The sequence below is a fragment of the Ambystoma mexicanum genome, chromosome 2p (genome assembly GCF_040938575.1).
Source record: "Ambystoma mexicanum isolate Mex_15411 chromosome 2p, UKY_AmexF1_1, whole genome shotgun sequence".
NCBI lineage: Eukaryota > Metazoa > Chordata > Amphibia > Caudata > Ambystomatidae > Ambystoma > Ambystoma mexicanum.
This window is the reverse complement of record NC_090923.1, coordinates 280,279,730-280,306,284: the sequence shown is the minus strand read 5'-3', so window position 1 is coordinate 280,306,284 and position 26,555 is coordinate 280,279,730. Positions and strand designations below refer to the sequence as shown.

The 26,555-nt window shown below is 48.1% G+C and overlaps 1 protein-coding gene across 2 annotated transcripts in view; it reads left to right on the top strand.

Moving 5' to 3' along the window:
- Positions 1-19,438: 19,438 nt before the first annotated feature.
- Positions 19,439-26,555, top strand: part of RFT1 (RFT1 homolog) — a 416,949-nt gene continuing 409,832 nt past the window's right edge. For both annotated transcript variants that reach the window (XM_069643549.1, XM_069643548.1), the window contains exon 1: positions 19,439-19,656. In XM_069643549.1, the coding sequence (XP_069499650.1) occupies positions 19,594-19,656 (63 nt within the window). In that variant the 5' untranslated portion in view covers positions 19,439-19,593. The remainder of the gene's footprint in view (positions 19,657-26,555) is intronic.

The window sequence follows — 26,555 nt, the reverse complement described above, 5'->3', positions numbered from 1 at the left end:
GAGCTCCGCTGGAACAACAAAAGGGATAGGGATTCTCTTTCTAGTCCTGAAGAAAATGGTTCTGGTTGATTTCGGACATCAAAGCCCTGAATGTATTTGTGAAAAAATAGAACCTTCAGACGGTTTGTACTGCTGGTGACAAAACGTGATTGGTTTGCATCACTGGACATACAGGATGCTTATTTTCATGTGGCTATCAGGCCCAGCCATACAGCTCAGATTTGAGGTGGGAGGGATGAATTATGAGTTCCAGGCCCTATCCTTTGGATTGAAAACTGCACCCATGCTCCTTATGAGGCGGGCAGCACCATTAGTTGCTCATCCCCATCTGAAAGAGATTCAGATACTCCAGTACCTGGACAATCGGTTAATCAAGGTAGCCCAAAGGGGGACTATGCAGGTCAAACTTCAACGGGCGTGCAAGGCATTCTGAGAATGGGGGTTTCTATTGAACTAGCAGAAATCTGAAATCATTTCTTCCCATAACTTTTATAGGTGGACACCATTGAAGGGAAGGTTTTACTCCTACTAGTAAGGGCAGTACGCCTACAAGCGGTGCCAGCCAATGTTCTGGCAAAGGATTGGGTATCAGCACAGGATCTCTTAGTTGTTCAGGGTCACATTTCCTCTTGTGTATTCCTGGTTCTGTGGACTTGGCTTCACCTCAGGCCCCGTGTCTCCCATCTCCTCAGTAACTGGCTGCCTGTCACTTAGACATTGGAGTCGTTGATTACCATGACCAAGGGGCTAGGATTTAGGCATTGGGGATCCGAGGACTGAACTTGCCCTTTAAGACCATACTCACCACAGACATCAGCAGTCTGTTATGGGCGGGGCACCATGCTGGCACGGTCCTTTCAAGAGAAATTAAATTAAGAAGAACCTCATAATGGAGGGAACTGGCAGCAATCAGCAGGGCCCTGAGGGAGTTCTCCTGGATGAAGGGCCAGGCAGTGTTGGTCAGGATGGACAATTCCAAGGACATGGCCATGGCATATATCAATCAACAGTGGAAATCAGGATTGACAACCCTGAACTACCTTGTTTGGCAGATAGGACCCTGGGCAAAGAAACATGTACAGTCCTTGTTTACATTCGTGGGCTAGAGCATGTTGAGGGAAACAGACTCAGCAGAGTCATCCCTAGTTCTCAAGAATAATTGTCCCCGTCAGAAAGAACCTTGTGTGAGATCCGTCTGAGGTTTGGGACCCCCAAGATTGATGTTTGCCACCCTGACATTAGCAAAAAGTCAACCTGGTCTGCTTGAGGTTGCAGATAGAGTGGGCCATGGGGGTAGGTGTTTTCACTCTAGAATAGCCACAGGGATTACTGAATGCCTTTATCCCAATTCCCAGAGTTATCAGGAAAATCAAGGAGGAGGTATCCCAGTAAATTCTGGTACGTCCACCTCAGCCAAGAAGGGACCAGTTTCCCATCCTTCTAGAACTCCAGGAAGTGTGAAAGATTCCAATGTGACTCTGCGCTCTATAAAAGTGGCAGGTTTCTGGGGTGCACAAAATCCAATTACCAGTTTTGAAATTGAGCGGGGTAGGCTATTGACTTTAGGTTTGTCCAAACAGGCGGCAGAGATGATTCATCATTTCAAGCACCAGCCACCATGAAGGTATACGAAAGACATTGGGTATATGTTTTGGGTTGGTGTGAGATTCGATATCCTCCACTCCAAAGCAGTATAGCAGCCCTACTTCAGTTCCACACGGACGGAATCCACAAGGGTGTAGTGTAGTGGTATCTACCCTAAGGGTCCAGTGGGCCGCTCTTAAAACTCTAAAGTAGCTAAGAGGGTGTCTTCTAGCCCTTGCTGTATAAAAAGTCACATCGTCATGGGATCTGCCTATAGTGCTATGATCTCTTGAAAAAATAGGATTGTGGTTAAGTACAAGGTAATTTATCTCCAGGTTAAAAAAAAATATTCATGTCAGGGAGGCAGGTTTTCAAATTCAAGTACTGTGAAGAGGAAGACTAGGAGTAACGAGTACTGGTTAGTCACTGGGACAATAGTGTACTGGCCCTTACGGAAATGGTTGAAGGTCCTGTCTGACAGACCAGTGTGGGCAACTTTTTTTAGCCAATGTGCAGAATTTTGATACAGCCACTGCTCTGATTACTTACTGGTAATCTTCATTACTCCTAGTACTACTCTTCCTCATCACAGTACTTCTTCTATTTCTTTTATTTTGTATAACTCCTCCCCTTCATCCTCAGCTTCTAGTTTAACATATTCAAGCCAGAGCATGGGACTATGTAGTATGGAGGGCCATCCGTACTGTGACGAGGAAGAGTAGGACTGGGAGTAATGAAGATTACCAGTAAGTAATCAGCGCATTATCTTCTAGTCCCCTCTTCGTCATCCCAGTACTTACTTCATGAAGCATACCATATCAGCAACGGGGAAGAGGTCCCAATGAGACATAGAGACAGAAAGTGCAGCAACAAAAAGCACACCTTTAATGACTCCAAAATCACATCCCAACAGACAAAACATCAACCCCGAAGGAATCATCACCGGAATGGGAGACATTCAACCGATAGTGGTTGACAAAAGTGCTCTGATCCGCCCAGGTGGTAGCTCTACAAATCTCCTGTAGAGAAACGCCCCCCTCCAAACATCCGCCCAGTAAGCAGCCAAACCATTGATAGAGCGACCATGAACGTAGTCAGGCACAGGCCGGCCAGAATCCACATAAGCCATGGAGAAACAGTACAGATCCACCAGCTAATGGAAAAGTGCAGGGCCAAAAGTAACCAAGAGACTATCAGACTGCCGGAAAGGGACAGTCCGAGCCAAATATCCCAGCGCACATCTGGCGTCTGCGGATCATGGAAAAACGCAGGGAGAACCAGATCCTGAGAAGTGTGAAAATGAGAGACAACCTCACGCACAAACTTTGGATCACACCGCAAAAACCACCGAGTGCGGTAGACACAACAGAGCCCCAACCTCACCCAGCCCCAACCTCACCCAGATCCTGAGAAGTGTGAAACTGAGACACAACCTCAGAGGAGGGAACGCATAAAGGAGACCCCAAGGCCAATCCAAAGTCATGGCATCCACTCCCCAAACCCCTACGGTCAGAAACCGGGAACAGAAGAGAGGGACCTTCACAGAGGCGGGAGAGGCAAAGAGATCTAGAACCCGTCGCCCAAACCTGATGCAGACCTCAGCAAACACCCTGTCCGACAGAACCAGTTCCGAAGAGGAGGGTAACCGCCGGCTGAGCTGATCCACCCGATTATTGTCCACTCCCTTGACATAAGTGGCCACCAGGGACAACAGGCGTGACTCACCCCCCTAACACCCCAAGAACCTATCTGAGCCGCCAGTGTATTCACGGCTTGGCCAGACCCCCCTTGGCGGTTGACATAGGCCAAAGCTGTGGTGTTGTCTGTCTGGACCATCATTGCCTGGCCTTCCAAAAACCTCCTGAAGTACAACAGGGCCCGGAGAATGGCACACAACTCCTAATTGGACGAGCGACGAACCTCCCCAGGAGTGCACAAACACTGGGCCGAGAGGATGCCCAACGTGCCACCCCAACCACTTCCGCTTGCGTCTGTAGTAAGAGTGGCCACCCCCGCCCAGAGATTTGGAACCCACAACCACCACAGCAAATCGGTTCTCAGAGCATGTGACACCGGGATCAAGGCCTCGTAAGCCTGATGTCAGGCTTTGCCCATGGAAATTGTGGCAGACTTGGAAACATTAACGTCATCTACTAGAACCGGAGTCTTGGTCTAGTCTTCTACCAAGATGGCCACTGTTTGTTTATCTTTGGGCCACGCCCCCTGTACAGTGTGTTGTATCTGTCCATTCTCTGTTGGACCGCGCTGCTGTGTTTTTCGCAATTTTCCCTCTTTTAGTTTTCCTCTGTACCGGTTTGCTAACCGGCCTTCCGCCCTTATAGTTTTTGGTACAGCCTCGTACCACCTCTCTCTCTTGTCTGCCAGTGTTCACTTGCTTTCTGTCTCTTTTGCTCGTTTGTCTTTCGTGCGGCGTTTCACCGGCGCATTCTGCTTTCCTTATCCGCTTGCCTGTCCTTTCCTTTCAACCCTCCTAGCGTTTCACTCTTAGCTTCTGCAAGGCTTTTAACCATCGCATTCCACTTTACTTACCTGCTTTCCTGTTCATGCCTTTGTCTGCATTCTAGCACTTCACTCTACTTCTGCCTTTGGTATCGCTCTACACTATAATTACTTGTCTTCTGTCCTGTTTCATTTTCACAACCGCATTTCACTCTTCAACTGCTCCCGGTATTTCAACTTCCTTTTCTTAGGTACTCTTTTCTGTTCTTAGTACGTTGTCTTTATTTCTTCCTTCTTGGCTGTTGTACAAGTCTTCCTCTCCGGATCTGCTGTCCATTCCATATCTGCATCAGGGTGTTGTAAGCCTTTCCATTCACCAGTTAATCCACCTTGTTGAATATAGACTTTACTACAATCCTGGAACTTCGGATTCCAGAATCCTTCAGCTTCAAGTATCCACCCAAACAGAGCACACACATTTCCATCAAAAAAGACTTCCTCTTGGAGCTGCTATTGGTTACATCCAAAAGACACCTTCCGTTGGATCTACTACCAGGGTTTTTTCATGCCTCTGCTTTTTCCCCTAGTCTGGGGTTTCGCTCCTCAGAATTCCCCAGTAGCAGGTGCTAATCCTGCCACGGTGGCCTTGGAGGGAGCCAGACCCTACTTGCACGAAAAGAAATAAAGAAGGCCAAAGGAAAAGAAGGCTATCTTCTGAAGATAGAGGTGAGGAGGAGGTTCGAGAGGGTAGGATACAGTCGGACACCTGAGAAGCCAGGGGTCAGTGGGCGAGTAGATAAGAGATCAGAGGACGCAGATGAAGATGAGCCCAAGGGACCAGGAAGACACAAGAGGCCATGTGTCCCTGAAGCATGAGCAACAGGCGAGCCGTGACACTCCGCTGCCTGAGAACCCTGCCAAGGACAAACAGCAGGTGATGCACCCTCTCCCGGGACAGAAAAACCCTCCCCATCCTGGTGCAAATCGGAGCTCCTATCAATACTAGATTCTGGAGGGCTTCAGTTGAGATTTATGCCAGTTTATCAGAAACTCCCAGTGCTGCAATGCTTGGCAAACCAGTTGGAGATGCGCCAGGACCGTCTGCCGGAGGGCCCCCTTGACCAACCAGTCATACAGGTAGGGAAAAGCCTGAATTCCCCCCAGGTGGAGATGCGTCACCAGGTTATCCACCAGTTTGGTGAACGCCCTGGGTGCTGAGCGCAACCCAAACGGGAGCACTCGGTACTGAAATGCCGAGACCCCACAGCAAAACAGAAGAACTTCATATGGCAGGGGGCGGAGAGGCACATGGTAATATGCATCTTGGAGATTCAGGAATGCCAGTAAGTCCCCCTGGTGCAACATTGGGAGAATGTTCTGCAAAGTCTCCATCTTGAACCGTTCCTGCTGGACGAAGCAGTTCAGAGCCTTGAGGTCCAAAATGAGGCAAGACATTCCCAAAGTTTTTGGGACCAAAAACACCCTCTAGTAAAATCACACACCCAGCTGTGGAAGGGGAACCAGCATGATAGCCGCCTTCTGCAACAACTCGGACAGAGCCGTTGACATAGCCAATCTCTTGGGCAGAGAGCGGGTAACAGCAGTCAGAACCATGCAACTATGGACAGGGGAAGACAGGAAATCCACATGTTAACCCCTCCGGACAGTGTCCAGAGCCCAAGAATCCAAGCACCACCGGTCCCATATCAGACAAAACAGCCAGAAACGTCCGCCCACCGGCCTGGCCAGACCGCCAGGACTTCTGAGCGGGGTTGGATGAGAAGAGCACGGAGGACCACAGCCCCCTCTGGGACTCCCGAAAGGAGGGAGTATGAACCAGGGATCGAATGTTCAGTCCTTGCACCCGCACCAGAAAAGGATTTCTTGAATGTCAAGGAAGACTTCCGTCGCAACTTAGCGTGGTTGTCAGCATGAAATACTTTATGCAACTTATCTTCAAGCAAATCACCAAACAGTTTGGACCCGTCAAAAGGAAGCTTAAGGGCAGCCACCTTCTGCAAACCCTCAGTTTTCCAGTCATGTAGGTGTACATGCCTCCGGCCAGACACACCGACACCCATAGCCATGGCCGAGCCACTCACTCCATCAAATGCGAAATCGGACAAGAGTTCAACCTGCCGTTGCATGTCAGCCAGTAGCGGGGCACAGTCACCTTCCACGTCTTTTCTCAACTTCATGAAACCACTCAGCACCGTCTCTGCAGTGTAGGAGCCCACCCTGGGGGCCAGATGTGCACCAGCATGAACCTTCTGCAGGCTGGAATTCACCGTACAGTCCACCGGGTCCCACGCAGCCACCTCCACAGCTGACATAGACGAGCGATCTACCAGACTAGCGAGGATATCATCAACTTCAACAGTGTCCGAGAGCAACATATCACTCCCCTTCAACAGGTAGAGCTTGGCCATAAAGCGGGGCATGGCAATCTTCTCCGGATCACACCACTCGAGAAGGATCTTAGCACGGTTGTCAGAGACCAAAGGTAACCCCATCCACGGGGTATGCTTATACTGCCTATCCTCCTGCACTGAGGGCTCAAAAAACCCTGTACAGTCCTAATCATGTGTAAGAACTTCCTCCGCCCCCTCCCCATCCAGATAATTCCCTTCCGCATCAGCAGATGAGGAACGGGAAGCAGCAGGAGGCCTCCAACCCAGAAGAGGACGAAAAAGATGACAAACGCCAGCGCTTGTGCCCATGCACGTGTCCATGTTGCCAAAGGAGCAACTTTGTAATGACCTTCCTGGACAGGGAAAAACACCTTGACTTCTTCACCTTCCTTCAGCGATGCCAAGAGGAAGAAGAAGAAGAAAGAGCAAGGTGCCTGAGCTTCTCAGTGCACGTCCCCATGGTGTAGCCAGAAGAACAACACCAGCGAAACCGGAAAATATCCGTTGGAGCCATGGTTTTAAACACCAGGCCTGGGGAAAAACATCAATCATTTCCCATGGCAACGGGCCGCTACTGCATTGCTCCTCACAATCAATAACAACCCCCCATTTTCTCATAGAATGCCTTAAGGCTGCAATTATTTTAGGTGGGAGAATGTGAAAAATAGCAATATATTTCACTGAAAAATCAGGAGTCTCCTGCCTAATTCGGGAGGGTTGGCATGTACCCTTACCTTGGCCAGGGCCAGTAGGAGCCCGGGCAGCAATGCCTCACACGCCACCCAAAACACCCCACAGAAGACAGGAGAGGCTCCGAGCTCAACCAGAGTCCAAGCCCAGCAGGGGAAGCGAAAGCACGCCACACCTTCAGGGGAACAAGGCCCTGCTTCACAGCTCCGTCACAGGGCCAGCAAACGAAGCTCCCAGGCGCCCCACACCTGGAACAGACAACCTGCCGGAGGTAGGAAAAATTCAACTGGAGCTGAAAGTTAAGGGAAGTAGTTATGCAAAAGAAAAAGAAATATAAGAATGTCAAGTATCGGAGGCAGGGGCCTCATAAAATAAGTACTGGGACGAGGAAGACTAGATGTGGCGGTAATGTGCTACCCTGTGATGTCCACGTGACATGACGAGTGAATAAAGGTAGGAGGAGCCTGCCAAAAAGGCAGTTCCCACTCCAAACCGAAAGCACACTGTGTCTCTGTCTCTTTCCTCTGCACCTGCGCCTTTATGCAGCGGGCTACCCCAGGTCGCACCTCACACTGGCGACGAGGCGGGATCGATGAGACCCAAGCAACCCGGCACCACACAACGGGGAACAGGTAGCCTGTGCCCCGCGCCCCCAGGCTTCCCGAGGCCCGCTGAGCTACTCGCGCCGACGGAACGGGAGCCTGGGAGAAAATTCATTTTAAAAACATGTCACGCGGCAGCGCTGCAGACGACCAGGAGGTTGTAGCTACACACCTGCCAGCTGGCAGGAACTACAGTAAGTGTGCCGCACGTAACAGCAGCAGCCGCACGCCCACGCTCACACCCTGTGTCACACGGTCAGCCTGCAAGCATCGCAGTCAAGAAAAGGGGGAAGTACACAGCAAACACACCCCCACCCCTACGAGACAGCTTAATTCCTGGCACACCAGCCCGGCAAGGAAGCGCCCCCAGAAGAGGGCAAGGCAGATCACCACTAATATGCCCAGCATGCTAGAAACACTACGCACCAACTCCAGCTTCGCCAGCAAAAGGCCCACAGTCCAAGGAAGCGCCATAGCCATCGGGTCACGGTGTCTGCACATCCACAAGAACGAAGGTGCCGATCGCACGCTGACACACAAGAGCACAGCGACAATGAATGCAAATCTGCCACAACATGACAGACGACATCACAACGCCACAAAGGCAACTGAACCGCAACCCAGACACAAGTTTGTGGCTGGACACCACGCAAGGTACATTCATGCAGCCATTTCAACCCTTTGGACCACGCACTGGCCTTCGCTGGGAGCTGTGGATCCAACAATTCGAGCTATGCATCCCCACACTCGACATCAACAGTGAGGAAAAGAGAGCATTCCTCATGCTTAACCTAGGCACGATGGCCCTCCGCATATTCAACACCCTACCGAACCGGGGCACATCTGATGATTATGAGACAGCGACAGATGTACTTACAAGGAAATTCAAACCGAAGGTCAGCTCCAACTTCGAGAGGTTTAAAATGAGCCAGGCCAGGCAACTGCCGCAGGAAAGCATAGATGACTTCCACAGCTGCCTGAGAGAAATGGCATTACCCTGCGACTTTCCGAACGAAGAATTCTCGGTAAGACAACAAGTTACACATGGCCTATCATCAGAAAAACTCAGATGCGCCATACTCTCAGAAACGGATCTTCCGCTGGACACCATCCTGTCCATGGGGCAACTACGGGAGCTAACGGATGAACACACAACCGAGATGGAGCAAATCATAAGCCGATACAGAGTCAACGAAGAACAATGCGGCGCAATCAATGCCCTATGACAACAAAGACCCCGACTAAGCCAGCCGCCAGTCGGCCGAAAGACTGCATATGGTGTGGAGGACAGCACGCCAGGAGCGATCCATGCCCAGCATATGGCACTAAATGCCACAAACGTGGAAAATCTCAACCACTACGCGTCTGTATGCCAGAGCTCCAGACAACCCAAAGACTATTCACCTCAGGAGTTTGCCCTGCACCACAAGACCGTCGCAGGATTTAGTAGACCGTCCAAAGCAACGGGATCGCCAGCATAAAGGTCAGCCAGGCAGAGCGCGCAACAGCAGAAGTGGATGCGCTTGAGCCATTGAGGGTGAAAGCACCAACAGCTACAGCAGTGATGAAGAGCAGTCCAGCAGGGAACAGTCCCCAAACGCCGACAAACCACGCCACCGCAGAAGGGAGAAGACACATATGATCTCTGCAGTGATGATTGACACAAGGGCCACCGTAAACCCAAATTCAACAAACTTGACTCAAAACCTATGCTTCGGCTGTGTTCATTCCTGCTCTACGCCTATGGCTGCAAGAAGTCCTCCCTGTGGCTGGTTACTTCAAGACAACCCTCTTCCACCGGGAGGATCAGGTGCAGAACCTGCATCCACGTTGTAGACGCCGGGATAGAGACCCTACTCAGCTGTGCCACAGCGGAATGCCTGGAAGTCATTCAGTTCAACCTCGGTGTACAATCAGAATAGAACACCTGTTGGCGAAGCACAAGTACCTCTTCACAGGAATCGGCTGTCTCAAGGGCAGGTCAGTGAAGCTTCGTATCGACCCCACCATCGAGCCACGGGCAGTACGTCACAGGAGAGTACCATTCCACATGAAAGCCGCAGTGGAGGCAGAGCTCAAGAAACTTGAGGATCTAAGAATCATTGAGAAAACCTCAGGGCCCACCCCGTGGGTCTAATCAATGGTAGTCACAGTCAAACCAAAGCAACCCGATGCAGTCTGCATATGCATTGATATGCGACTCCCCAACGCCACAATAGGACGAGAGAGACACATCACGCCAACAAAAGATGAACTGATTGTTGATCTAACGGAAGCAACCATTTTCACCAAGCTTGATCTCCGATCGGGCTACTACCAGATCCGCCTTGCAAGAGACTCACGTTACATCACCATGTTTTCCTCACACCTGGGTCTCCGAAGCTACCACGGCCTCAACTTTGGCATCTCCTCGGCGGCGGAGGTCTTTAACATGAAATACGGAAGGTCCTACAAGACCTACCAGGAGTGACGAACGTCAGCGACGATATCCTGGTCTACAGTTAAACAGAAGCCGAACACACCAAACGACTTGCACCCACCCTTCAATGACTAGAGGACTCAGGGCTCACGCTCCTCGAGGAGAAGTGCGAATTTGGGAAGCAGTCATTGAGTTTCTTTAGCTATGTTTTCAACGAGCATGGGGTGTCACCTGACCCTAGCAAAGACAACGACATCAAGAATGCGCATGCCCCAACCAAAGCGACGGAGGTCCGCTGCTTTCTGGACATGGCAACTTACTGCAGCCGCTTCATTCCTGACCTGGCCACCTCCGCCGCCCTCCTGTGCGAAGTTACGAAAGCCAAGGCCCCCTGGAAGTGGGGCATGAAACAAGAACAAGCGTTCAAGAAGATCAAAGACTCCCTTTCCAGTGACGCCACCATGGAGTTCTTTGGCATATCCTGCATGACGGAACTGCTTGTCGACGCAAGTCTGGTGGGGTTAGGTGCGGTATTAACACCGAAGGACAAAGAAGGTACAGTTTTCACCATTGAGTTTGCGAGCAGGGCGCTCACACCAACGGAAAGAAACTACCCCCACATTGAAAAGGAGGCGCTGGCAATTATCTGGGGTGGGCAAACACTTCCACGTATACATCCGGTGAAGGTGATGACGGACCACAAGCCACTCATCCCCATTTTCGAAGGGTCAGCACCACACCTCACTGCTAGGATTGAGCGCTGGCAACTACAACTACAACAATTTGACCTGGAAGTCCAGTACCGAGTAGGTGCTGACAATCCGGCAGACTTCCTGTCACGTCACCCTCGCCCGGCCACCACCACCGAACATGAAGCTGCGAAAGTGACGGAAGGACATGTGTGCCAGATCATCGCATGTGCCAGGCCCAGAACAATGAAAGTCGAAGAAATCCAGGTCGAAACGGACAAGGTTCCATGTCTACAACTGGCGAAGGCAGCGATCCTGTCAGGCGAATGTAAAACATTTCTAACAGCAGTTGCACGGAAAACAGCCCCAGCTCAAGAGCTGATACAGGCACTTTTTGGGATACGCCAAAAACTGTCATCTCACTAGATGGCCTAATCCTGAAAAGACATTGGATCATACTACCCGCCTCCCTTCATGAGAGAGCCCTCAGACTGGTGCATAAGGGGCACCAAGGTATAGTGAAAACACAAGCATTCCTCAAGTCCTGCGTATGGCTACCGCACATGCAACGCAAAGTCATAGCACTCGTAGAAGCCTGCACTGCTTGCTTGTCCACACGCCAACCAGGGCCATCGGAACAAATGGAGTTCCCCCCACCGGAGCGACTGCAGGTGGGACGTCATAAGTATTGACTGCAGGATTGCAAACGAGATGTACCTACTTGTAGCAATCGACAAACACAACAAATACCCAGTTGAACCTGTCGCCTCAACAGACATCACATCCGTGACCACTGAACTTGAAAAGATGTTTGCGACACACGGCACCCCATCCTCGGTCCGGACCGATAACGGGGCCCCCCTTCACGAGCAAAGAATTCAGAACCTTCATAGATGATCTAGGAATACATCACCCTGTACTGGCTGCAGGCCAACGGGAACGCCGAAAGATTCATGGCCTCAATCAACAAGCATGGGCGTAATTATAGGGGGGGTACAGGGGGTTTTGTCCCCCCCAACTTCTGTGGCATGCCTATTTGTCCCCCCCAACTTTTGAAGGGAGGGTAGGGGGGCCTCAATCATCAATTATGTAATTGGACAGCACAAGCCCGGCTGGGGTGCCCAGCAAGGCTTGCGCTGTCTCATTACATAATGCTGAGATGCCTGGCAGCCTCGCTGCAACACATTCAGGGCCGGGACGCCATGCATGGCTCAGTCCCTGACCCTGGCTGGCCTGACTCAAAGTCAGCAGCCAGGGTGCTGAACTGGGTGTTGCAGGGCCTGGCGCCTGTGCTGCCACGCTAACAGCAGCACTTCCAGGGGCCGCGGCGCAGAGAATCACTTTCAGGCTTTGTGTTTCTGCGACACACAGACAGGAACTAGGAAGCTCACTCAGATTGCTAGTTTCTGTCTGGAGGTGCGTGAGTGCAAAGAGGTTAGGTCGGTGTAACATGAAACGTGGCCCGGGTGACATTTGAACGCAGAGCAGAGATACTTTTCTTTAAAATCATTTTTAATTGTGTTTGCGTATGTTTGTTGGGGGGCTGGGCTGCGGGCTGACCCTAGTGAGGGCACGTGTCACATTTGGACAATGTGAGCAGAGCGCACAGTACACATTAAGGCCCCAGGTATGAAGACACATTAACAATAATAAATGGTGCATTCACTGTGGCAAGCCACAGCCCTGCAACGCCTCTAAAATTAGTCTTGCCACTTTTCAGATGCCTCTAAAGCACCACAATCCTAATTTCAAAATGAAGTTGGCGGAAGGAGCGCCCTCCCCAAGTAGAATGGAAAGAGTCAAGCTGAGAAAACCTGTGACCAACAAATGTCATACTCTGCACATTCTGTGAAATGAATTAGAGTGCTACATGCCTTCCAAACATAGTGAACTTTTGTTAACAGTTTTTGCTCTAGGTGCGCAGAAGGAACTGTTTGGGATTTTGTATTAAAAGCACACCTTTAAGAGCCCTGTATAACCTTTCCCCCTGCTGCCAAAAATAATCTTCACCAAACTGGCAAAACGTATTTAGAGTTTTGCAGACACTTTTTCAGAACGGTTTGGTGCAAATTAGTAAATAGGTGTCATGGTTCAGGTTACAGGCCACCAAAAACTGCTTCACTTACCAAACTAAGCATGGGAGAATCCAGCACTGTAAGAGTGGGGGATAAGGAGGGGTGAGCAATGAAATACAGTGGGCCTCATTACAACCTTGGTGCTAAGTGCACCAACTTTACCACCATGGTGTAAACTCCGTTTACACCATGGTGGATGGCGGATTTACCGCCCCATTCCAAGGTGAGTGGGGCGGTAAATCCCCATTTCCCATTTTCCCTTCCCCATTCCCATTTTTGCCCCATAGGGCATAATGGGAGTGGGGAAGGCGCTAATTACGCCGCCGTAAATTGCGGCGTAATTAGCACCATGGCAGGTTAGCGCCATGGATTTTAACGCCTGCTAAAAGGCGTTAAAATCAGAATCAGGAGTTAAGGGTTAAAGTCGTGGCGTTAACCCTTAACGCCTGAGTTGTAATGAGGCCCAGTGTATGGAATTCCACGTGGTCTCATTGGCACCCCCAAACCGCCCACTCCTGCCCCAATCTACTTTTTTGGTAACATTAGTGGAAGATGGAATTTTAACACACAACAACACAAATAAAACTGCAGGATCATTCCAGATGCAGGAAACTCATCTATTAGAGCTCTGTCCAAGTCCTCTGAGGCAAAATACATGCAAACTTCCTAATAATTATATGGATTGCACCAACAGAAGTGACTTCACAGAAAAGGACATTTCAAGGCGCATCATCAGTCCTTGGTACTTGGAGGCAGAGGCGTTGCTAAGGGGGCTATAACCCCGGGTCTTTTGGTTGTAGCCCCGGATAGAAGCTCCGGGGCTACAACCAAAAGGATATAGCTAGCCCCGAATCTCACCAGTCCCGACATTAGCTTAGCCCCTGATCATTTCCAGACCTAGCAACAGCAGTACGTGGAGGTACCATGGAAGTGACTTCGAATAATTTGCCATAAACAAGCAAAGTGACAACTTTTGTGGTGCAAAATACCTAAATTGCACTTTTGTTCCATATGGAGCAACGCTATAATCATTAGGCTTTTCCATTATATCATTATACATTAACATAAGCTTTGAAGTGAATCAGAGTCACTTGTAGAGCTGCAGATAAGGAACAATGTGATTAAATGATTTGCTCAGGATCACCCACTTTGTTTAATGGTGAAACTGGGATGTGGACAATTTAAGCAATCGAGCACATCTTTCCAGGTTTAGTTGATATAGATATTTATTAAGGTTTTGCTTTACATTTCATGTGCTTAAATAATTATTTATTGCAATGCCTTGGAAGCAACCCACATTACATAATAAACTAGCCTTTCATAGTAAACTAACCATACACTATATACACTGTCATAGAAATATGTTGAGCAATGGGAGTAAGGCTTTAGTTGTATTCTCCCCATTCTGCATGCAAAGTCATAATAGTATCGTGTAGATTAATGTGAGCCTAACAAATCCCCCTTGGGGTTTAAAGCCATAGTCATTATTTAATAAAGCATGCAACTTTATGCACCCTTCTCACTTCTGATCAATCCCTCCTATTCACATTTCTAAAGTGACAAAAGTCCCTGCTCTCTCCCATCAGTGCCTAATGGCTCACATTGTAATGCTCTGTTGATACAGAGCAACATGAGAACCCTCTGCTGCCCGGAGCTCCTTGGGACAATGTCCTGGCAACGGGACACCTCTACCGTTCGGAACGGGTAAGGTGTCCTTCTGCCAGGACAATGAGCGTGCTGAGCAGGAATTGCTCAGCACAAATTGTCCTGTCGGCGGGACACCTTTGCCGTTGGGCGCCCTCTTTGATGCGCCGAATGGGAGAGGTGTCTCAATGACAAATGTCTCGGTCTGGCTCTTAAAAGTGCCATGGCGGGCAGCTTGCCCCCTTGCCTCTCCCGCTTGGTACTCCACTGCTTGGAGCCATTTGAACACAGGAAAACATACCTTAATTTTAATCAGTCAGAATCTTGTGGAAAAAATCTGTCAGCACATACACATACAGTGCAGAACCCAAGTTTGGAGATATATGGCATTTAAAAATTGGTACCAGGTATACTTGGTCACCCACTGCACTACATTAGCCAATGGCTTCTGCCTTTGAATGAAAGGAAAAATCAAGAGAATTGCTGACATTCCAGTGAATCTGTTCCTTTCAGCCATGGCTTTATAATTCAGCTTGGTCAAGTCAACTTAGCCGAAAATGTCAGGGATCAGGGGGTGATAGAGTCTGGTCTGCTCAATGGACGTTGTGCCACGGTTTCCATGTGTTATCGTATATGTACATATAAATGTTGTGTGCACACAGTGTATGTCAATGGATGTGCTGGGTGCATTTGTGTGCGAGTGAGAGTGTATGCAAGCATATGTGTGTTGACTTTTGTGCCTGAATGAATGATAAATAATGCATTGTTTATATGTTCTATTGGAATTAAGTTTGTGAATGTTATGTTGTGTCACTGGGTGCATGGCAGGCCAGCTGGAGATGTGTGGGGGCCCAATTGAATTGTAAAGATAGGCCATAAGTCTTATGAAAGTTATAACAGAGCGTCAGAAATGGACTCTTGTGGTGTAGTAGTCTAGTGTTATCCCTCACGGATTTAGGTTGTTTGACCGAGGTACATAATTACGGAGAAATTGACCGTAGTCATTTACGCTGCGAATATGTTTTTGCCTTGGTACAAAAAACCAAAACTATGTCTCCCAAAACCGCCAGTACACCCATAAACCCCACCCCCTACTGACCTTTTCTCCATCCGCCACCTCTCCTGTACCCTGCACAGTCAGATCCATCCATCCATCGAACGCGGGTCGGATCCGACGCTGCAGTGTCCCTTTTTCTTCTTTTTTTTGTTGGGTCCCCTGCCACCAATGCTGAGGAAGCAGAGGACACCCCCGCAACCGCGAAGTCCTTGGTTTTCGGTATTTCCAGCTTCGAACTAATGGCGGTGACTGAATTCAGTCAAATCTACCATTCAACCAAATTTTATCGAACAATTTGTCCAAAAAGATCCCTAAGAGCCAATTCCCCATCCCTGTCCACCCCAACATTTTCTGCAAAGTTACTCCACTGTCAACAAGACAGTAAGAATTGCCAAAGACAAATATTGGCCATGGCTCCAAGAGGTCTACAGGCTGACCCCTCACTCGACAACACGTGTCAGCCCAGCGGCCATGATGTTCGGTGTCCCTATCAAGGAAGCCTACCCCTACACTACTCCTGGAAGCCTCCACAGATGGACCTAGAGGTCGGAATCAGGAGACGCAGACACAACACTAAGGAAGACGAAGTCAGAAGAGCCACCCCCCACGAGCTTCAGATAGGAGACACGGTGCTCGTGAAAAACAGGACCCAAAAAGGAAAGATGTCCCTCCCCTATGAATCAGCACTGTGGACAATATCTCGCTGAGAACACAGCCTTGCCTCTGCCACCCGAGGACAAGAGACAGGGATCAGAAATGTCTCACACTTCCAAAAGATCCCACCAACTCTGTGGGAATAAGTGAACGTGGAACCTAACACCACTGGAGCAATGCCCTCACAGGAAGGCAGCCCCACAAGCCCCATAGCAAGTGGGAGGCCGGGCGAGGATACGGCACAGAAAGACCCAGACCAACAAGAAGAGGGGACCACAGCCATACCCTCAACACCACACCGGAGCGAGGGGAACACTACTCACTCCGGAAACAACTAAAGCCGTCAACCAAACTGACAGGCTATGTACTGAACGGCGTCTATGTGCGAAAGAGGGGCTGAACTAGATGACGAGCTCCACCAGACGGTCTAAGAAATCTTGTCTCCACAGTTCTGATTATGAACATGTGTTAGCTATCTGCTAGTTAATATGTTTTGTTTTGTTTATCTGAAGTTGAAAAGGGTTGTGATGTCCAGTCCACATGACCCTTGTCACGTGGACGAGTGACTAAAGGTCGGAGGAGTCCACCAAAAAGGCAGTAACTGATCCAGACCAAAAGCACACTTTGTCTCTGTCTCTTTCCTCCCCGCCAGCGCCTTTATGCAGCGACCTTCCCCAGGTCGCACCTCACATACCCTAACCTGCTTTAAAAAAATGTTTGGGAAAAAGGCACACCAGCCAACCGTTACTTGCTCACAGCAAAATTCATTTAATACCTCTAAAAGAGTTAGTTGTGAAAAGTTACAAAAACCTCTTTCTTGGGTACGCCCCAACCGGGTAATCCAAGACTATTTTATGTCGCATTCCGCTTCCCCCAGCAATGCTCTACGTCATGGATGCACAACATACGGCCCGCGGGCCAGTTGCGGCGCGCCATGCTGTTTTTTCCGGCCCGCGAGGCACAAAGTCTTTCCTAATGGAGGCCGGCCCGGCCGCCCTCCATTAGGAAAGTCTTTGTTGTCTTCCGGGCCGGACAAACAACTGGCCGTCATTGGCTCAGCACACACGCACCACGTCGCTCCTACGAGCCACATAGTGCGTGTGTGCTGCACCAATGGAGTGCCAGCACTACGGCTGGCGTGGTCCATAAGGCTTGATGCCGGAAGGCATTTCAGCCTTGCCACGCCCACGCCAGCCGTAGTGTCAGAGACCTCGCCAGCGTTCCTGCTTACCTGCCTTCCAGCACGTCTCCGGTAAGTGGTCTGTGTGCTTGTGTGTCGGGTCTGTTCTGCTGTATGTTTGTGTTGTGTATGTTGAGATGGGGGTTGAGGGGGTGCCGGAAGTGTATGAATGTTTGTTTTTGAGTGTTTGTGTTGTGTATGTTGAGATGGGGGGCGGGGGGGTATCAGATGTGTATGAATGTTTGTTTTTGAGTGTTTGTGTTATGTATGTTGAGATGGGGGTGGGGTGGTGTCGGATGTGCATGAATGTTTGTTTTTGAATGTTTGTGTTGTGTATGTTGAAATGCATGCATGGGTGCATGCTTCAGAGTTTGTGTGCTGAGTTGGGGGTTTGGGTCTGTATGGGTGCATGCTTGAGAATGTGTGTGCTGAGTTAGGGGGTGGGGGGTTCGGGTCTGTATGGGCGAATGCTTGAGGGTGTGTGTGCTGAGTTGGGGGTGGGGGTTCGGGTCTGTATGGGTGCATGCTTGAGAGTGTGTGTGCTGAGTTGGGGGGTGGGGGTTCGGGTCTGTATGGGTGCATGCTTGAGAATGTGTGTGCTCAGTTGGGGTTTGGGGGGGGATTCGGGTCTGTATGGATGCATGCTTGAGAATGTGTGTGCTGAGTTAGGGGTGGGGGGGTTCAGGTCTGTATGGGAGCATGCTTGAGGGTGTGTGTGCCGAGTTGGGGGTGGGGGTTCGGGTCTGTATGGGTGCATGCTTGAGAGTGTGTGTGCTGAGTTGGAGGGTGAGGGGTTCGGGTCTGTATGGGTGCATGCTTGAGAATGTGTGTGCTGAGTTGGGGGGTGGGGGGTTCGGGTCTGTATGGGTGCATGCTTGAGGGTGTGTGTGCTGAGTTGGGGGGGTGGGGGTTCGGTTGGCACAGTGTTTGGTTGGGGGTGAGGGGGCCATGGAGCATAGTGTTTGGTTGGGGGTGAGCGGGCCATGGGGCATAGTGTTTGGTTGGGGGTTGAGGAAGCCATGGGGCATAGTGTTTGGTTGGGGGTGGTGAGGGGGCCATGGGGCATAGTGTTTGGTTGGGGGTTGAGGGAGCCATGGGGCATAGTGTTTGGTTGGGGGTGGTGAGGGGGCCATGGGGCATAGTGTTTGGTTGGGAGCCATGGGGCATAGTGTTTGGTTGGGGGTGGGAGCCATGGGGCATAGTGTTGCACTTCAAGAGTGAACCCAATAATAAAGCAAAAACAGGCACAGTTAGGAGATGTACATCCTTTGCTTTTTGAGGAAACCTGACTCAACGAAGGCCATACTCCTCTTGGGCAACCCAAACAGCAAACTATAGCAGTCCAAAATAACGGAATGTCCAAAAAAGGGTCAATAAAATATATATAATTTAATTAAACAGACGATATACAATAACTAAATAGATACAAATTATAACAATGTAAAATGTGTAGTACAAAATGTAAGTTTGAAATGCAAATAAAAATCGTTACGCCTCAAAAACATTCTTTTTCCAAGTGTTTAATACAAATTGGGGGTTGAAAAAGCCTCCTGCCACGCCCCGCCTACCGCCCCACCCACATTTACTTTTGGCCCACTATAGCCCTCATGTAAGCTACTTTCGGCTCTCTGTCAAAATCAGTTGTGCACCCCTGCACTACGTAGACACTTCTGCACTTGCCACCTTCATGAACTAAGTCACATACGTTGTTTTTATACTCTCCATTCACACCTCCCACTTTTGAAAGCCGCTCGCAACTCCGAACCTTCTGACTGCGAAACATAAACTGGTGTAGCAAAACGCAACCAGCGAACCATGAACATGTTCTACTCGATCTCATACATGTTACACCTCACAGACGTTAACCCCGCCCCACGACTCTGACCGTCCAATCCGTGTTATGTAGAGCCATAATGATTAAGTCACGTGACCATGACCCTGTGCTAGGTCCGTTCTTTTAACCGGAACTATTCACTACTTGAAACTAGACACTACTCTTGCCATAAGCTGCGATAGGTTTCGTATTACATTAGACTGTGTGACACAATATATTGAGCCACACAGATCAATGACGGTCATTCTGTGAAATACAAGAACGGGGTCGCTTTCATATATCTGTGACCGAAACATGGATTCCCAGGACCTGCTCACAGACACTACCAAGCTTGCCTCCTACAACATTCTGCTGCAGGTGAGATAGGTGCCGTTTAATGCTGCCAGCAGTGTGTTCTTCTATAGTCCGTTGTTTCTGGTATGCTGATGCTCGCGTACTGCAGCAGGTAAACCAACAGGCTCTTTTTTGCATGAGTAAACTAACCTCATTGATACATATTTCTGCAGATAAGCTCTATCATGCTGTGTAATGAATATACCACTGCAGACAAGTAGTGCACTACAAAATACTGCGGCAAGTAAACTGTCATCATGTAAGGTGCTCAACTTCAGTACCTTATATAAAAAAATATGTTATATCCGGAAATAGTTATGTTATTGCCATTTGTTAGCACACGTTCACCCAAAGGTAAACTTGGTGCGAGTATTACGAGGTCACAGCTCAAAGCAGGAGGCTAAAACAGAAAAGTTGTCAGAGACTGCTGGAAGAGGAGATGATTTTCCATTCCTCTCAGCGTCGCCGGTAGTCCATCCCACAGTTTGGCGGCCGCAAATTAAAAGGCACGGCCACCAACGTGGGAGAGATGAATTTTGGTAACGACCAAAAGGTTGGCCTCGCTAGAGCGAAGTGACTGAACCGGGATATAGCTGTGGAATTTTCCTAAAGTGTTCCGCCCCCTGCCCATGCAGGGCCCGGTGAACCAGACAAAAGGATTTGAATTTTATTTGGGCTATCGGAAGCCAGTGCAGCTAGGCTCGTATCACAGAACTAATGTGGGCTCCGTACAGAGACTCTAGCTGCTAAGTTTTGCAGTAACTGATGCATAGTACCCAAAGGTTGAGCCAGGTACAGGGCATTACAGTAGTCTATTTGGCTCGTTATTAACCGAGCCACTACCATCGGCCACAGTGGGGCGGAAGAAAGGAGAGCACCTTCCGCAGGACTCTCAATAGAAAGTGTCCCACTTTACATACTGCACCAACCTGCGGAGCTATGGAAAGTGAACATGAACGCAGCACCCCCAGATTTCTAACAACCATCACAGCCACCGGAAGTTCACAGAGCATGGGAGGCCAGAAAGAAGGGGTCCAGAGCAGAGATCCAGAAGGAGAACCCACCACCAGGACTTCCGTCTTGTCCCCGTTCAGTTTATGCCAGTTCACATTCATCCACTCTCCCACTGCAGAGAGGCGATCACACGCCCCACGACCGCTCTTCCCGATCCAGTTTGACCTGTACCTGAGTGTCATCGGCGTAAGAGTAGCACCTAAACCTGTGGGAGCGGATGAGGCAAACTAGTGACTGAACGTAGATGTTTAAGAGCATAGGGGACAAGGCAGAGCCCTGCGGTACACCACAAGTGAGAACATGTGCCAACGAAAGAAAAGATGAGAGCAGCAGAGACTGGTTCCTCTCAGACAGAAAAGATGGATAGGCTAGCCGTGACCAGATCTAATTAACCATCCATTACACATTGCACCAGGGAAGCTACCCTAACTGTGTACTGCTGCAGAAGTTACTTAACCCAAAATATGGGAGTCCCCTGCGAGCCATGCTGAGGGTGTTCTCCCCCTGCCCCACAGACAGTTTGTGTTTGGTTTTGTAGGGCAACTCCAATACAAAATTCAGTATATGAGAGCCACCGACAGTGCATAGGAGCATTAATGCTTTAATTAATGTAATAATTGTCATTAGAAATGCTATTCCAGAATAAGAAAACCTGTACTCACTGGCTGCACAATGTAGGCCAGTGTAGACACTTAATAATACTTATGAGGTTTGCATTACACTTGAGGATGCCCCATAAAAAAATGCCATGCCACAGTCAGACATGGCTATACTGGCTCTACCAAAATGCTGGTCTAGCCACGTACATGTATCATTTACTTTATCATAGCTGCCCATAAAATTGTGCCCTGCCACAGTAAGAAAAAGCTATACTGGATGCACCCAAATGTCAGTCTAGCCAGCTAATAACACTTATGTATTGATTTGTACATGGTTTATTTTCTTTCATACATATGTTTTTCCAAAATCGACATACCGCTAATTGCAGCGGTATGTGCTAACTAATTTGTAAACTCTCATTTGTTAAAAGCACATTTAACCTAAAAGGGATACAATTATTCCTAAATAAACGGTCTGGAAATAACACCGATCATGTATCCTAGGCAGGGGATACAAGAGTGGGGCAGGTGATCTGAAGGTGGGTATTGCATAGATGGCACAAAGGTTGAGGCAGGTGCAGGGACAGTCGGTCGTGCATGGGTGAAAGTGGGTGGGAGAAGGTTTTGAGGTTCAAAGGTGGCAGCTCCATCACCCTCCAGATACTCCATTGCAATTTGTTGTTCAGAAGTTGGAAGCAGACAGCTCCACCTTGCTCTGCCCCCACCATATCCAAATTAACATTAATGTGGTGCACTATATGGGCTAGATGATGCAAAGGCCTTGCGTGAACCTCCAGCTCGGACAACATCTGCATACCAGGTGTTGCGTTTCAGGATTATACGTTTCAAAGTTGCAGCTTTTGTCACTTGGGGGTGGCCTGCTTATTTCATAGTGCAGTCCAGTGCCCAATTCACTGCCCCCTTCTCAAACCGCAGAGATTTGTGGGCGTTCTGTGTTAACAGACGTAAATTGTATAATATGTCAGAATATTGTAGCACTTCGCCACGTAGCATTACACATTGCAGGACAGTACAGAAGAGCGAGTGAGTGGGAGGCATAGAGAGTCGGGCAAGAAACAGACACCTACAGTAGACAGTGTGTGACCGAGGGCGAGACCCTGTGATTGGCATTGTCACCATAGTGCAGCATACACTGTACAGTAAAACAGCATAATGAATGTAGGTTGTTTGCATGAAAACACTACATTGTTGTAAGTGACAGAAGTGAGAGGCAGGCATACCGTACTGCAGTATTATAGAGAGAGTGTGAGAATGAGAATTTATGTTTGAGACATATCCCAGTAACAAGGTATAGTAATAAAAAATAAGGAAAATTGAATCTACTGCATCATTTACTATGTCTCCTAAGTGAATGGTGCTCTCAGGGTCCTGCTTCTTCAGGAGAACAATCGCAGCCACATTCGGGCCTTTTTTCTGAAAACTCGTATTACAATATTATGTCATAATACTTGATCACATAACCGAACACATTGCAAAGGAAGAAATGCTTGTACCCCTTGCTCATTTTTGGTTTGAGGGCTGTCAAATGCAGACAGTGACTGTCCATTCTTGGAGTTTCTGTTCTGTTTACTGTGAGAGAGGAGAGGTATTGCAGTGCATTGTCGTTGTAGAGGCCTGTTTAAAGTTTCCACATGCAGGTAAGGCATAGGAATGAAGCTTATTTTATGGTACATGAGACAGGATTTGCTTGTATGCTCTATAATCTGAACAGTATAGAACCGCTGTGTACATAACTTGTTATTTTGCAGATCCCAACTTAGGAATCCAAAAACGGATTCCCTGGGACCAAGACCAGGAGTGGATACAATCTCTGTAACTAATGTACAGACTGTACAGTAAGCAGATATCATAGCAATAAAAGTTTTCATCAGCAACCTGCTTCTCTCTGGATGTTTTGGACTGCAAATCCTCAGGACCCTCAGCATTGACCATGCTGGCTGTGGGTTATTGAAGTTGTAGTTTAAAACATCTGTGAAGCCAAATGTTATAGATCACCATTAGTGTGGTAGTGAGAAAGCCCCCTCCTTAATGGAAGGGTATGATTTTGATGATTTCAGGAAATGCAGCACCTTCTGTGAATTCTGTGGTTTCATAACACCATCTAGTGACATATGATATGGGCCAACTGTTAGGACAGCTTTTCTAAAGTCTGACTAAGGGCTTCATAAAACCATATTTGAGGCAGTACAAAACTCCACTCTTAAGATAAATCTGTAACACCTGACAACATTTGGTAGCGTGGACAGAGCAGACAGGCGTATTTTAGGAGAGAGAAAGGGCTGTAGCTTGGTACTAAGAAATTGTAGCAATCAATTGGTCCAAAGAAACACTATGTATTGTAAAAATAAAGGATTTATGTAAATACAAGTAGATCAAGATAAATCCTGGGAAAGTAAGTACTATAACATATATAAACACAATTATAAAAAACAACTTAATACTTATGGTATGCAAACCAAAGTATAACAGTGTTTAGAATAGCTATCAGGAGTTCAAGGTGCGTCAAACCTATAACGCATTTAGAATGGCATTTTGCTATTCGTGCAGAGTAAATCCACAGTAGTTAGACTTTTAGAATACCATAAGCAATTCAAGGGCAGCAGGCCCTATTGGTCAAAATCTACAGTGTAATTCAGTTACAGAATCACCTAATTAGACCAACACTTGTTACAAGTCTGTCTTGCAACATAGGTAACTTTCTTCTCGGGTACAGTTGCACACCAAAGTGACTTTTAAGAACACAGTTCACAGGGAGTCCCTTGAATAGTAGGGCTTGTGCACCAACAATGAGCACAGTTCAATGACAGTTCAACTGCTTCAATAGTATTGTCCCGCACTGAACACAGTAAAATGACAGTAATAACAGCTCAAATGCTTAAATAGTAGTGGCTTGCATCGGCAATGTACACAGTCAAATTATAGTTCAGTTATAAGCGATTGGTACATAAACATTTATACTATTTCTAAGCGTAGGAATAGACAATTTGACCAAGGATACTTTTCAGAAGTGTAGAATACATTATAGGGTAAGTAAGAACTCTAGCAGACTTTTAAGACATGTAATCCACAGTTCAAGGTAAGAGGACCTACATTCTTTTCAGAAGGGCTTCAAGCAACTCCAAGACAAGCATTAACTCCAATACTGTTTTAGAAAGGCACTATGCAGATCAGGGAAAGCAAATCCCCAATGGTACACTTTAAGAATGACAATAAGTCATTCAAGGTAGGTAAACCCTACTGCTAAGCTTTTACACTCATTCAGTTAAGAATAATAAAACAGTACTAACACAATTACGTTTAAGAAGAATGGAACACTATTCAAAGTAGCAATAAAGGAACATCCAGCAACTTAAAGTTAAGTAATAACTTTTGTAACACTTTGTAACTTATTCTCTTCCAGCGATACAGTCACAACACTAACTCATTTACAAGTAAGTACGTTTACACTTATTATATTTTCCAAGACAGAAACCTTATCTTTTGTTGTCCTTGCCTATTCCAAAGCTTGAGTGATCTCTGAGGCAGAAAAGGGTTCCTAGTGGTCTAGGAGCCAGCTGTAGGCAGGTCAGGATAGGGTTCAGGTACAGCAAAGTCAGAGTTTCAGAGGATATCTTCTTCAACAAGTAAGTATGAGCTTCAGAGTTAGTTTAAAGTTTTCATGCACTTCACTGAAGGCTCTGTATATGCGTTCCAGCATTAGACTTGGGCAAATGTTATGGGCAAACTCCCACTTACACGAATCACCCACTCATCATCGCAGGATTCACAGATGGCTTAAGGTAAGTATTACCTCTCAATCCACCTGCCTGTACTGTCTTCCTCTTTTGTTGTCTCTTGTACCTTCTAAATCTCGCCATCCCCCCTTTGATGTTACTACCTCCTCTCCCTGCTTACCACTCCTTCCTTCATACTGCCACTCCCTCCTCCACACTACCACTCCCTCCTCCACACTACTACGCTGCTGTCTCTTCCACACTACTACTATTACTCAGACACCCTCCTTTCATTCAGCACCATATACTGTACAGCCACTCTTTACACTAATTCTCCTAACCAAACATACCACACTAACATGCACACTCACGCTGCAGTACTACTTTCACTCACTAGGCAACATCTCACCTTCTTCAGAAATTACCTCCTCACTCTGCCACTCCGTCCTCCCTCCTGCTGGTCTTCTACATCCTCTTACTTTGACCTCTCCCAAATAACCCACGCTTAGTGTTTCTTGTGGTCCCTTTTTATCTCCCGCCCATTCATTGAATTTGTTCTCTGTCCCTGCCCAATTTGGCCCTATCTTCCCCACTCAAGACGTTGTGATAATCTGAAAAGTTACACGTAAGGGTCTAAGCCCATCCATTTCCTCTGCAGCACAACAGTGGTGGCCAGTGACGTTGGAAGTCCTTGTACGTATTAGGGGATCTGGTTCCTGACACCCCTTAGGTAAATCCTGTTGTTGCGAGGGTTTGTGGCCCTTGAGACAGTCCCTCTTGGCCAAGAATCACCGTTAGTGCTACTGTACCCCTGCAGTACCACGCTGTTAGGGAGAATTCTCTGTTTAGGCTGAATTTCCTAACCCAGTGAGTCCCCCAGCAGCTTTGCTGGATTTTTGGGGTTTATTTTTTTCTCCTGCCAAGAGTGAGACTCTTTTACCCTCACTCTTGGGCATGATTTGAGTGTGTTTCTTTGAATCTAGATGTGTTTAATGGGATATGGGGTCTTTTACTCCATAGGGCTTCATGTGTTTTTGTGATATGTGTTACACAGCACCCTCAGTGCAGTGACACAGGGGTGTCATAGTGACCCCCCAGTATAGACTCCATACCCTGGGACTGACTACTGTCTCCCAGGGCATGTAAAGTCACCATTGACTTTACTAGTCTTAAATTCTGAACAGAACCAATACAAACCATCATATTGTGGATGTACTGGCTGGGGCAATTCAATTGCCCCAGGGTCTGTTAGTCGAGGGGGCACGTCTCTGTCCCCCCTGATCGAGTTTTGGCTGGTGGCAGTGGATACTACTTTTTATATTCAACCGCGAATATTTTCCTATGGGATTTCCCATTGTTTTAGGCTACTATCTTTATTTATTTACGGTAGCCTCGAACATACCGCCGGTTTATTTAATTAATATTCATTCTCCGGTTGGTATTTTTTGCCAAAACTTGATTCTAAAATGGTGTTTGTGTTCTCTTCTATGACTCCAACCCAAGTCGAGCCCTTTGTTCCACTTTTTGGCGGGCTTCTCCACAGAAGCCCTCCAAAGTGGTGCCACTCTGTCTGGGG